The 12588-nt window shown below is 36.8% G+C and overlaps 1 protein-coding gene across 10 annotated transcripts in view; it reads left to right on the top strand.

Annotated features, from left to right (window-relative positions):
• The window catches only part of ZNF385B (zinc finger protein 385B), a 463364-nt gene that overhangs the window by 377892 nt on the left and 72884 nt on the right, over positions 1–12588 (top strand). For all 10 annotated transcript variants that reach the window (XM_066345147.1, XM_066345156.1, XM_066345146.1 and 7 more), the window contains one exon: positions 3496–3638. In XM_066345147.1, coding sequence (XP_066201244.1) covers positions 3496–3638 — 143 coding nt within the window. The remainder of the gene's footprint in view (positions 1–3495; positions 3639–12588) is intronic.

Below are 12588 nucleotides of genomic sequence, written 5' to 3'. Positions count from 1 at the left end.
GCCTTATATAAAATAGCCAAATGGTTTAAACAGCAAAAGTTGTTCTGTGCCATGAGAATAGTGACATAAAGGGTACATTATACCACCCTTTGTGTTGAAATACCTGCTCATTATATTTCAACTATTTTTTTCCCTCATTGAATCCTTGAATTTTAAAGAAATTAAAATTTTCTTGCAAGGTGCAATGCATTTTGGCCAGATTTCTGCTTTATTTCCCAATGACCTTTTGGTATCCCGAGATGAAGAGAAATGCTTCCCAGCAGTCACTGCAGCAGCAAAATCTGGACTAAGGTGACAGAGTGATCAAAGCAAGAACTAAACTGCAAAAAATGTACTTTATCCTCATTGATTTCCCATTTGCAGGAACTTTCTTTGAAGCAATCAGCCTTAGTGAGGCAGTATTAAAAAGCAGGTTTTAAAAATGAAAACAGCAAGATTGAGGTGAGGGAATTGATGAAAGCATAGTTTATATTTATTTAGAATACTTTAAAACAATCTGTGTTTAACATGGCAAATTGTCTGTCATTAAAATGCTAATGAATGGTAAACAGTTGCTAAATTTTTATGCTAATGATGGTGGCAGTTTAATAGCTCTCAAGCCTCGTCTTTATTAGCACAGCAATCTGATTGGGTAGGACCATTGTGCATTCTGACCTCTGTTGATGGAGCAATCTGTTTGTCAGCTTCCATGTTTCATTCTATTTGATTTTAGTTTATTAGTACAAAGTGACTCTTTCCAGGCCCTCAGGACAATGTATTACATAGCATATTCATAAGCATTTTGGGCTTAGAATTTTCATTTCTTTGGGAGACCCACCATGGCAAAAATAATTCTACATTTGTTCATCCAGGCAGCTTTAAATAGAATAATTCTGTAAAATGTTTATACATTAGACTTTTAACAATTAAATAATTGTGAATTGTAAAAGCCTGCTGGTCTAATATAATATATCTGTTTTTCAACTTGGAGAAGATTTTACAGCAAAGCTTTTGAAATAAATACTTTAATAAATGCCTCTGCAACACCTGACATCTGACATATTGATATAATACATCATCTTGGATATACAAGCTCTGAACTTAGCAATGAATGTAATGTTACCTAATTAGGAGAATAAGTATAATTAAATACAGGGTGCTAGTGTGCGTGCCAGGTTGAGATCAGAGTGCTTACTCTGGCATCAGAAAAACAACCATTACTGTTTGAGCTGTACTTTTGGCTGATTCTGTTTTTGCTGCTTCTACTCTACATTACCTAATGGACGGGGCTGACCTGAAGACTTGTCATTACAGATAAATTCCTCAGAGGCCTTCTTCCTTTTTTCTGTTTTTGGGATCAATGTAAATGAGATATGACTGTCTATTTAACACCATTGCCAATAATGTTTTGGAATGATTGGAAATGTGATACAGAGTTCATTAAAGAAATTCATTACAAAAAAAAAAAATCATTGAAATAGGAATTTTAATTATTCTGGGACACTGTAAAAAAACATTGGTGGAAATTTTCATAGTTGGGAGCATTTTCCCCATACTGTTGATTTTTATTTGAAGTCAGAAGGGGATTCTAGGCATATAATTATTTGTGGTTCTATATAGGAATGGCAGGAGAAATTGGTTATGTTAAGTAGTTCAGCTGTTTTGGAAAACAGTCTGGAACTTCTCAAGAGGTTAAAATATAGAATTACAATATGACCTAACAATCCCCAATTCCACTTTTATGTCTATATCTGAGAGAACTAAAAACATATGTACATACAAAAACTTAGAAACAAGTGTTCATAGCAGCATTATTGATAGTAGCCAAAAGTGGAAACAACCCAAATGCCTATCAACTGATGAATGAATAAGCAAAAAGTGGTATCTACAATGGAATATTAGACAGCCTTAAAAAGGAATTAAATTCTGATATGCACAACAACGTGAATGAACTACAAAAACATTATGCCAAGTGAAAGAAGACAAGTCACAAAAGACCTCATATTGTATGCTGTCATTCAATCAAATGTCCAGAATAGACAGATTTATAGAGACCGAAAGTAGATTAGTGGCTGCCAAGAATGAGGGATGTGGGGACGGGAGGAGGAGTGACTGCTAATGGGTATGGAGTTTCTTTTAGGGATTGTGAAAATGTTATAAAATTGTGGTGATGGTTGCACAACTCTGTGAATATGCAAAGAACCATTGACTTGTACACTTAAAGTGGTTGAATTGTCTGGTATGTGAATTACCATATTTCCCCATGTATAAGATGCATCCTTTTTCAAAAATTTTGGGGTCTAAAAACTGGGTGTGTCTTATACAGTGGTTGTAGATTTTTTTACTTGCATTTCCTGCTTTCTTGCGCTTGTTTTTGCGCTCATTGTTGAAGACAGTGATTTGTCATCAGACACAGAGGAGGACAAGCTAATGGATGGGAGATTTGACAGTGATGAGGAGTTGTATGAATTTTATGATGAATAAAACTTGAGTTCAATAACTTTATGTAATATATATTTTTTTCAAATTTCAGGCCCCAAAATTAAGGTGTGTCTTATACATGGGAGCATCTTATACATGGGGAAATATACTTTATCTCAATAAAGTTGTTATATTTATTTGGAAAAAAAATAAAAGAAAAAGAAGGCACACCAGAGCCTGTCTCCCAGAGAGCTACGTGCACCAGCAGTTACTTATCTGCAGTATGTGGAGGCCACAGGCTAAATAAAGCATGCTTGTCACTGGAGAAAAATGCTTTAAATCTGCTGCCCCTGAGTTTGACCAGATATCTAAAGAGATGACACTAATATAATTGTTAAAAGGAATAGTTGCTAAAATAATACAAGGCTCAATAGAAATAAAAGTTGAAGGTAAAAATTTGAATTCCTGTCCCAACTCCTTCCTGTCTCCTAGTACCCTGCGTCAACCAGGTTGTAATAACTCCTTTAAGATTCACTATCTGTCTAAACTACCCATTACCCACAAAGTAAAGGGCAACTTCAAGTTTGTTGTTTTAGAGAACAAATTGTTTGCATCATAACTTTTGTGGGAGCAGACGGTAACTATAAGAGTCCAAGGTTCCTTCTCCTTACAAAAGCCCTATAATTATCTTTGATTTAAAAACATCCAATAACTGAATAGTAGTAAACAGTACCTGGTTTCAAGAGGCTCCTCCCTGCCTCTCCTACAATTTTGGCTGGTCAGAGGTTATGTGGTTAGAGACAGGATGATTTCATTCTGCCCCACGTGCCTGCAGGATCAGTGTATTCTCTATCTCAGCAGAGACCCAGCAGCCTCAGCCCTGGCCTTGGGGAGCATTTTGTTATCACTGTCTTAGACAATGAGCAAGAAGACCCTTTTTAATTGCACTTTCTCCTCCTGGGCCATTTGCTTACTGCCAGAGCAACTCTCTCGCTTGCAGGAGGCAGCTCGGCAGTCTTGTTTTTGTACAATAGGTTGGGAAAGGAGATGGATGTGAGCAAGAGATTGAATTTATTTTTGTTTTGTTCTTGGCAGGCAGTACATGCCACACCACTACCCTTCCTGCTCTTGTGCGCACCCCTGCCCTGATGATGCAGCCTTCCCTGGATATCAAACCGTTTATGTCTTTTCCAGTGGACAGTAGTTCTGCTGTTGGACTCTTCCCAAATTTTAACACCGTGAGTACATGCATTTTTATTTTATTTGTGTCCTCCTCAATTTCTTTTGTGAGTAGGCGATTGGTGTAGTCTGTTTCTAAAGTGTATAAATTTAGACCACATATTACACTATGTAGACCTGTGGACCATGGGTTACACTGTTCAGCTGTGTTATAGATGAACGCATCACCCATGGGCACTAGTCCAACTGTCAGCATATTTATTTTACAAGTATTTCCACAAGTGACTTTTCACTTTTTGCTATGAGCAATTTTGATAGACTTTTCAGTGACTTTAGAAATATAAGCCTCATTGATTTTTCCCTACTACAATAAAGAAAAAAAAGTGCATGCTTTATCTGGGTACATTTTAATTTGGGATATATTTTGGATAAACACTCTTACACAAACAGAATTTTTATTTGGAGGCTATTGTGGATTATGTGAATCTGCCACTATGAGTTAAAAGACAAAACTCATTTAAATCTATATATTATTTGTCTGTGTGATATACCTTGATATCCCCTTTAAGATAAACAACAAATATTAGTGAATTGCCTATAATTACCAATGTTCTTCATTTAGGTCAGCTAACCTTTAATCTGAATAAAAGATATTTTGTAGATTTGTCAAATAAGGCATGACATCTCTCAACAATAGAATTCAGCATAAAATAATTTCATAGCCAGACTCTAAACTTGGACTAAAAGAAAAGGTTAAAAACAATTCAGGTGATTGCATGAATTATGTCTGTTTAGTCAATAAATACAAGCTGTTGGGGAATGATGGTCTACATAAAGGATACAGTATTATCGGAGCTGCAGTAATCACGAAAAAGATTTGTATTATCAACACCACCAGACAGTGAGTCTCAGAAGTACAGCCAAATGTTTCCCTTTGCAAACTTATCTTTTGTATGAAGTAAAAACAGCAAGAGGATTCTTTCTCAAGGGCTGTAAATAAAATCTGCTGACAGGCCTTCTGTTGTGGCTTTTGATTGGTAAGGTAATTAGAAGTTAGGGGATCAGCCAACTTTTTAAAGAGTACTGGCCTTGACTTATCACGTAAACAGTTGAATGTCTTTTTTTTTTCCTTTGGGTTTTTTGGAAAGAAGTCAGACAGTTCTTTTTAAAATGCATTAGAAAGTGAGCATTATTTCTAGTGCAGTAGAACAGCTCGGTAAGATAAATCACTCCTACCCTGATCACATTACTGCAGCAGAAGTGACCACCCCAACGATTGTACCGTTTCAGGGAGCTGGAACTCAAGCATGCCTGTTGTAACCTCCATTGAAACACAGGTGATATATTCCAAACATCACTAAATTAAGTTATATACTTCTTAAACATTGAGTTGGTATTTGTATGTTGATTAATGTGCATTTGGAAGACAGCATTTGCAGCTTCAAGTCCGGTTGCTGTCCGGAAGCAAGATCGATGATGTAGGTGGGCATAAATGACTCCTACTGTGGTTCACCTCTGCATTACTTTATAACACCAGTAATACAGAGGCACTTATTTCAAAAATTTAAATAAAACATTAACATTCCAAGAGAAAAATGTGAAATTCACCATTCCCTACCCCTGCAAAGAAGCTTAGCCCCTGTGCTGGAGGAGGTGCTCTTCAGCAGCTGCTGTGCATCTTTCCAGCCCCCTTGTACAGGTCTGTTATGTACATACCTAAAAGGAACACAGTTACAGTTGTTCTACAGTTGTGATCACATTAACACGATTCTCTAAGTCACTTTTTTCAATTATCAAAGTGCTTTATATATACCTCTTTGTTCTTATGGACTATAAAACAAAAAATGGAAAGAATATTTTCATAAAAGGTTTTTTAAGATAAAAAAAGTTTTGTAATGGTTTATAATGTTGTATAGGACTTACAAATGTACTAACTTGCCTCTTTGTTTCTGTATTATACATATCAATTAACCTTATGATATATTTTAGAATATCCAAAGAATCATTCTACTAATAGTTCATTTTTTCTCTTCTTGAAAGAAAATCAACATGTACTTTTCATATTTCAAAAATACTTTTTGGTTAAGGTGGAGAGTATAGCAAAGAACTACAATAAATAATCATTTTTCTCTATATATTATATAAAGGCATTTACTGGGCAAAGAGTCTTTTTGATAGTATGTTAAAAGTTAAGTCATTGAAAGTGGGACCCTCTATCACCGTGGTTGGGACCCTATGGCTCACGAGCCAGATGTGGCTCTTTTGATGGCTGCATCTGGCTTGCAGACAAATCTTTAATAAAAATAATAATAACGTTAAAAATATAAAACATTCTCATGTATTACAATCCATTCATTTCCTACTGCTTATGTTCATGGTTGCGGGTGGCTGGAGCCAATCACAGCTGTCCTCTGGGACAACACCAAATTTTTATTGGATAATGTGTAACATACATGGGTCATTGTATGGCTCTCATGGAATTACATTTTAAAATATGTGGCGTTCATGGCTCTCTCAGCCAAAAAGGTTCCCGACCCCTGCTCTATTATCTTGTAAATAAATGAATTTATAGGATCATTGGAAGGTTCCTATGATTTTTTTCACTGAACTGCAGTTTTAATTACTCTAAACCTTTTTCTATAGGCTTCTGCAATCTAATGTTGAACTCAACCAATAGATTTTCTAAGGTAATTTCATAAAGTCATTGTCAACATTTTTCTAGAAAACCATTTTTGTATCGCTAATAATAATTACACTCGATTATTATATAGTTGTGATATTTGTGATGTTTTATATCCTTCAAAGGACTCAGACTTTAGAACATTTGAGCAGACCGTGATTATTCTTTCTATTGTCTAGAGGAGGAAAGAGAGTTAGTAAAGGAAGAATTGAGATTTTAATTAGAATCTTCTAACTTTGAAGCTCATATTCTGGCTCCTCTGTCATTAGCTCTTTTGTTCTATGTCACCTCCCACCTCATTCATTGTGAACAGAGCTCAATCAGAAATCTTTTGTGCTCCTTCCTGGAAAAACTAGAGACAATTTTCAGCAGAATAAATAAATAGAAGAAGGAAAGAATTTTTTGAATGCATAATATACCCTCTCTACAAACAATTTCTATGAAGCAGAATATATCTTTAAAAAGTTATAATTTCTTATTAGCAAACTTTAAAAGTATATTCTACTTAATAATTTATTTGTTCTTTGAAAACTAAAGAGAATACTGCTTTAATCACTTTATTTTCAATAAATTGAAATGCAGTGGTACCTTGAGATATGAGCAGACAACATAAAAATTTATTAAGATATGAGCTGCAACTTTGTCCATATTTTTGTTTGAGATCCAAGCAAAATTCCAAGATATGAGTCGTGATTTAGAAAGCTGCCACTAGTTGGCGCGTTGCCGCATGGGTCCAGTATTGTCAGCACAACACCAGCATCTCATTCTTTCTCATGTGTTACCTGTAGAATCAAGTTGAATCTTGTGTGCTGTACTTGTTCTTGGATCATTTTTGCATTTTTTACTGTGCTATCATGGAGCCGAAGAAAGTGAGTGTAAAGGACGGTGGTGAGAAGAAGAAGAGAATGATGTTGATAGTAGTAAAGCAAGAAATAATAGAAAAACATGAGCGTAGTGTATGAGTGATTGAACTGGCAAGGCTGTACGACTGCAATAAATCTACAATTTGTATCATCCTTAAACAAAAGGATGCTATCAAAAGTGCAAATCCAGCAAAAGGAACTACAATTCTGTCCCAATTAAGGACAAATATCCATGAAGAAATGGAGAAGCTTCTGCTGGTGTGGGTGAAAGAGAAAGAGTTGGCAGATGATACAGTGATGGAGACTGTAATATGCAAAAAGGTAGGTATTATTTAATGCGACTTAAAGAAGAAAGAACCATCAACCTCAAAAGAGGCAGCAGAAGATCTGTTTAAGGCAAGTCCCGGCTGGTTTGAAAATTTCAAGAAGAGATCTGACATCCACTTGGTGGTGAGGCATGGTGAAGCTGCGAGTGCTGACGTTAAGGCAGCTGAGGGGTACATCGCATGTTTTGCTGCGCTTATTGCAAAGGAAGGCTACATCCTCCAACAAGTATTTAACTGTGACAAAACAGTATTGTTTTGGAAAAAAATACCCCAGAGGACTTTCAACACCACAGAGGAGAAGAAGCTGCCAAGCAATAAACCCATGAAGGACAGTGTGACCCTTGCATTGTGTGCAAATGCTAGCAGTGACTGTAAAGTAAAGCCACTGCTAGTGTATCATTCTGAAAATCCTTGAGCCTTTAAGATTCACAAGATTCTTAAAGAAAAACTGCAGGTTATGCGGTGCACCAATGCTAGGGCATGGGTTACGTGGGAGTTTTTTATTGAATGGGTAAATCTCGTCTTTGGTCCTGCAGTGAAGAAATATCTTTAAGAAAATAAGCTCCCGATGAAAGCATTATTAATCCTTGATAATGCTCCAGCCCACCTACCTGGTCTTAAAGATGACATTCTCGATGAGTTCAAATTCATAAAAGTCCTCTATCTCCTACCCAACACGACTTCACTCTTGCAATCTATGGATCAGCAGGTTATTTCCAACTTTAAAAAGCTTTACACAAAGCACTTCTTGCACCGCTACTTTGAGGTGACTGAGAATACAATTCTAACCCATTGAGAGTTTTGGAAAGATCACTACAACATCGTGATATGTTTACGCATTATTGACTTGGCATGGCAAGAGGTTACAAGAAGAACCTTGAACTCGGCATGGAAAAAGTTATGGCCTGATGTTGTTGTAGACAGGGACTTCAAAAGATTCGAACCAGAGACCAAGACTGAGGTAGAAGCGTTGGAGGAGATTGTGTCCCTAGGAAAGTCGATGGGTCTGGAGGCAGATGAGGGTGACATAAACAAGCTTGTCAAGGAACATGAGGAGGAACTCTCAACTGAGGAGTTGAAGGAGCTACAGATGATGCAACATACGGAGTTTCTGCAAGAGATTAGTAGTGAGGAGAAGGTAAAGTCAGAGGAAGTGATTTCTACAAGTGAAATTAAAGACATGCTGGCAATGTGGGAGAAGCTTTCAAGTTTCATTGAAAAGAAACACCCAGAGCAAGTGTCAACTGGTCATGCTTCAGCACTTTTTAATGACACTTGTTTGTCACAGTTCTGTAACATTTTAAAAGGCAGGCAAAAGCAAACTCCTTTGGATAGATTTTTATTCAAAAGTCCTGCAAGTGAAAGTGCCAAAAGTGCAGCCAAAAAGGCAAAAACAGTTGATGATTAAAGAAAAAATACGTAATGTTAAGCTTAGGTTAAGTTTAAAGTTAAAAAATACAATTTTTTACAATTAAATTTTTGTGGTTTCATTTTAAGTAAAGAAAGTGCAGTTTTAGTTTATGTTTAGTGTTAAGAAAGTGCAATTTTAGTTTACGTGTCTACAGTGCCTGCATCCCTCCCTCACTCCCTCCTACTCCACATTCACCTCTGTTAGCCGCACTCATCTGTCTCCAAGGTAAGAATACAGTACTAAATAACACTTTTTTCTTTTATTTCATATATTTTGTTATGCATTGGTAAAGTATACATGTGTCTTTCTTAATTAAAAACATGTCTTTTTTCATAATTTAGGATGGTTTGGGGATGTTTCACAGGGCTGGAATGGATTAAATCTATTTCAGTTATTTTAAATGGGAGAAATTTGTTTGATATACAAGTTGACTGACTTACGAGCTTGGTTACAGAACAAATTAAACTTGTATCTCAAGGTACCACTGTATTAGTAGTCTTAGTAAATACAAGAAATACATGTTTACTCATAGTTGTTATCAGTAGAATGAAAACAGTGTACTTTATGAACATAGCTAACAGTTTGAGAAATTTAAATTTTACTATTTTCTTCATGTGGATTTTACATATATATAGATAAAGTAATGATTTTCTCTTGTTTTTATAGTGGCGTATGATAATGTTACATCAGAAACATAGCAAGAGTGAAGTGGGTTTCTGTCAGATTCCAAAACAGAATAGGAGACTATTCTATACTAAATTGTACACAATGAAGAGATATGCCTCATTTAGTGGCTGTTTTACCTTATGCTCCGCAACTGACATAATCTCTCTCAGTGTTTATATGTGAAGAGTAAGCAAATAATTTGAGACAATGACTGAACAGAGTTATGAAGAGCCATACTGGGAAGAAGGAGTTTGGATCACTGATAGTTTATGATGGGCTGTAGGTCAAGAATGCGTGTCTGGAGAATGATGATGGTAACTCTGCACTTTGGCTGTTGTACTTTACAAGAGGGGCTGTTTTGAGCCACTTCTAGGTAAAAGACTGTGCAGACAAACACATACATTTTTTAAGATCTTGACCTTTATATTTAAACCCTAACAGGCTTCTCTGACTGGCTACCACTAAGGCTTGCTTTCAACCCTGTCACCACACCTTCAATTACTTGTTGTTCAGGGCTCAACTTGGTTATCACCTCCCTCAAAAGGAGTCTTCTATGAGTCTTCAGGTCTGAATTAAATGTCCATCTTCTAGTTCCAAAGTACCCAGATACCTCCATTATCGTGGTTGTTCCACCATAGTCTAATTACTTGATAATCTACTTTCTTCACCAGAATGTCATGTCCTTAAGGACAGAAGCTGTATCTCATTTATTTGTATACTTGATGACTCACACGTGCTTAAAAACACTCCTTTAAAGGAAGAAAGAGAGGAAGGGAGAAAGGAAGAAAAGGACAGAGGAACATTCCTCAGTTCCTTGATTTTGAATGTTCATGCTTTCACATTCAACAAAGGGAATATCAACATTTCTGCTCTCCTTCTGAGTGTGAGCTGATAGGCTTAGGTATTAACTTTTATTTTTATTTTGCTGATAATTGTTGTTCTTTCTTTTTTTTTCTTTTTTTTTTTTTTTTTTTTTGTATTTTTCTGAAGCTGGAAACGGGGAGAGACAGTCAGACAGACTCCCGCATGCGCCCGACCGGGATCCACCCGGCACGCCCACCAGGGGCGACGCTCTGCCCACCAGGGGGCGATGCTCTGCCCCTCCGGGGGGTCGCTCTGCCGCGACCAGAGCCACTCTAGCGCCTGGGGCAGAGGCCAAGGAGCCATCCCCAGCGCCTGGGCCATCTTTGCTCCAATGGAGCCTTGGCTGCGGGAGGGGAAGAGAGAGACAGAGAGGAAGGAGGGGGGGGGAGTGGAGAAGCAAATGGGCGCTTCTCCTATGTGCCCTGGCCGGGAATCGAACCCGGGTCCCCCGCACGCCAGGCTGACGCTTTACCGCTGAGCCAACCGGCCAGGGCCTGTTGTTCTTTCTTCATCTAAAAGCAATAACTAGTTACAGACTTCTCCCCAGCTATAGTCCTGGCTTTCTCTACATGGAAGATGTGGAAACTTTGCAAGTATCTACTGCATTCCTTGTCCTAATGTTTTAAGAGCATTCAGTTAGTAACTGAAATCTCTAGTTACTGGATTTTACAGAAAACAATATAGGCCCTAAAGAGTTCTGGATTTTGGAAGAAGATAAAATTACCCTAAGTCCCAAGAAACTGATGAGAAATACAATAAATAGACTAGAAAAGGCAGAATAATAAAACCCAAGAAATATAGGCCAAATGAAAATAGTTACTAAACTATTACAGTGTTCAAGAAAGGATGAATTTTTTGTATGCTAGTGGAGCTATTTTCATTATTTTGTTATTCACTTTACTTCAAATGCTAAATACTCCATGATCATCCTCTAGTTTTACTGTACATTGTTTTGGTAGCTTACCAAATATATACACTTGTTTCTCCTTTAGAATCTACCTATCTTTCATGTGGATCCAATTTTAACCTTTACTCAACCGGGATAATACTTGGCGTTTAATACTTAGTATTTAACGATTGGGATAATACGATTTGATGTTAAATTCTTCTTAAGACACTTCTTCAGAATTGAAATAAATTGCATATTTACCATAATGGATAGTATCAATTTAATATAATAAAATAAGTGTAGTAGAAGACACGTATGCTGTAATGGATTAAATATTTGTATCCTCTTCTCCAAATTCATATATTGAAGTCCTAAAACCCAAATGAAGGTATTTAGAGAGGTAATTAAGGTGAGATGAGGTCATAATGGTAGGGCCCTCACATGTGATTAGTGCCCTTCTAAGAAGAGATTTCCAGAAAGCTTTCCCTCGTTCCACCATGTAAGAACATGGTGAGAAGGCACCTATTTGTAAGCCAACAAGAGTTCTCGCCACAACCATGACCATGCTGTAACCCTGATCTTGGACTTCCATACTCCAGACTGTGATAAAATAAAAGAAATTTCTGTTGTTTAAGCTACCTAGTCTATGGTATTTTGTTATGGCAGCCCAAGCAGACTAAGACACATATCCAGTGTATATATTGTATGAGATGATAAGTAGGTTAAGTGTCCTTTTAACAGCCACATCTTGGGTATATGCACAGATGTATTGGTTGCACTCCCCAGAGCTTTTGCTATAATCAAGAGCTGCCTGGAGACCGCAGTCACCTATCAGTTTTTCTGCTGATTGGCAGGTGTTTTCCATGCCTATTTATTTCAGATGTCATTGTCAGTTCTGTCAGGTTTTTGCAATTGCCCCAGGAAAGCACAAGTACAATGCAGAACACTGCAGCTTTATTGCAAGAGGCTCAACAATCTTATTTTGGTGAAAAATAATCTGATTTTTACAGCCTACCTTGAAATTATTTTTCCCTGACACATGAACAAATATGTGGAAGAGAATAAATATTCTTTCAAAAGTATGAAGTCCCAAATTGCTATATGATTCTTTGAGTCATTCATGACAAGCTGTGAAATGATCTATATGTTTATCACTTATTTTATTATTTTAGATTCTTTGAAATTCTGGGTCATTTGCAGTTTGGCAATATCAATGAATTTTTTATTTCTTTCTTTCCTGTTATAGAATTAATAATATAGTTATCAAGGAGGTCTAAAATACAGAAATTGGGAGTCAAAAATCACACTTT

The sequence above is a fragment of the Saccopteryx leptura genome, chromosome 7 (genome assembly GCF_036850995.1).
Source record: "Saccopteryx leptura isolate mSacLep1 chromosome 7, mSacLep1_pri_phased_curated, whole genome shotgun sequence".
NCBI lineage: Eukaryota > Metazoa > Chordata > Mammalia > Chiroptera > Emballonuridae > Saccopteryx > Saccopteryx leptura.
Note: the sequence above shows the minus strand (reverse complement) of the source record. Positions and strands in the feature narration are given on the sequence as shown.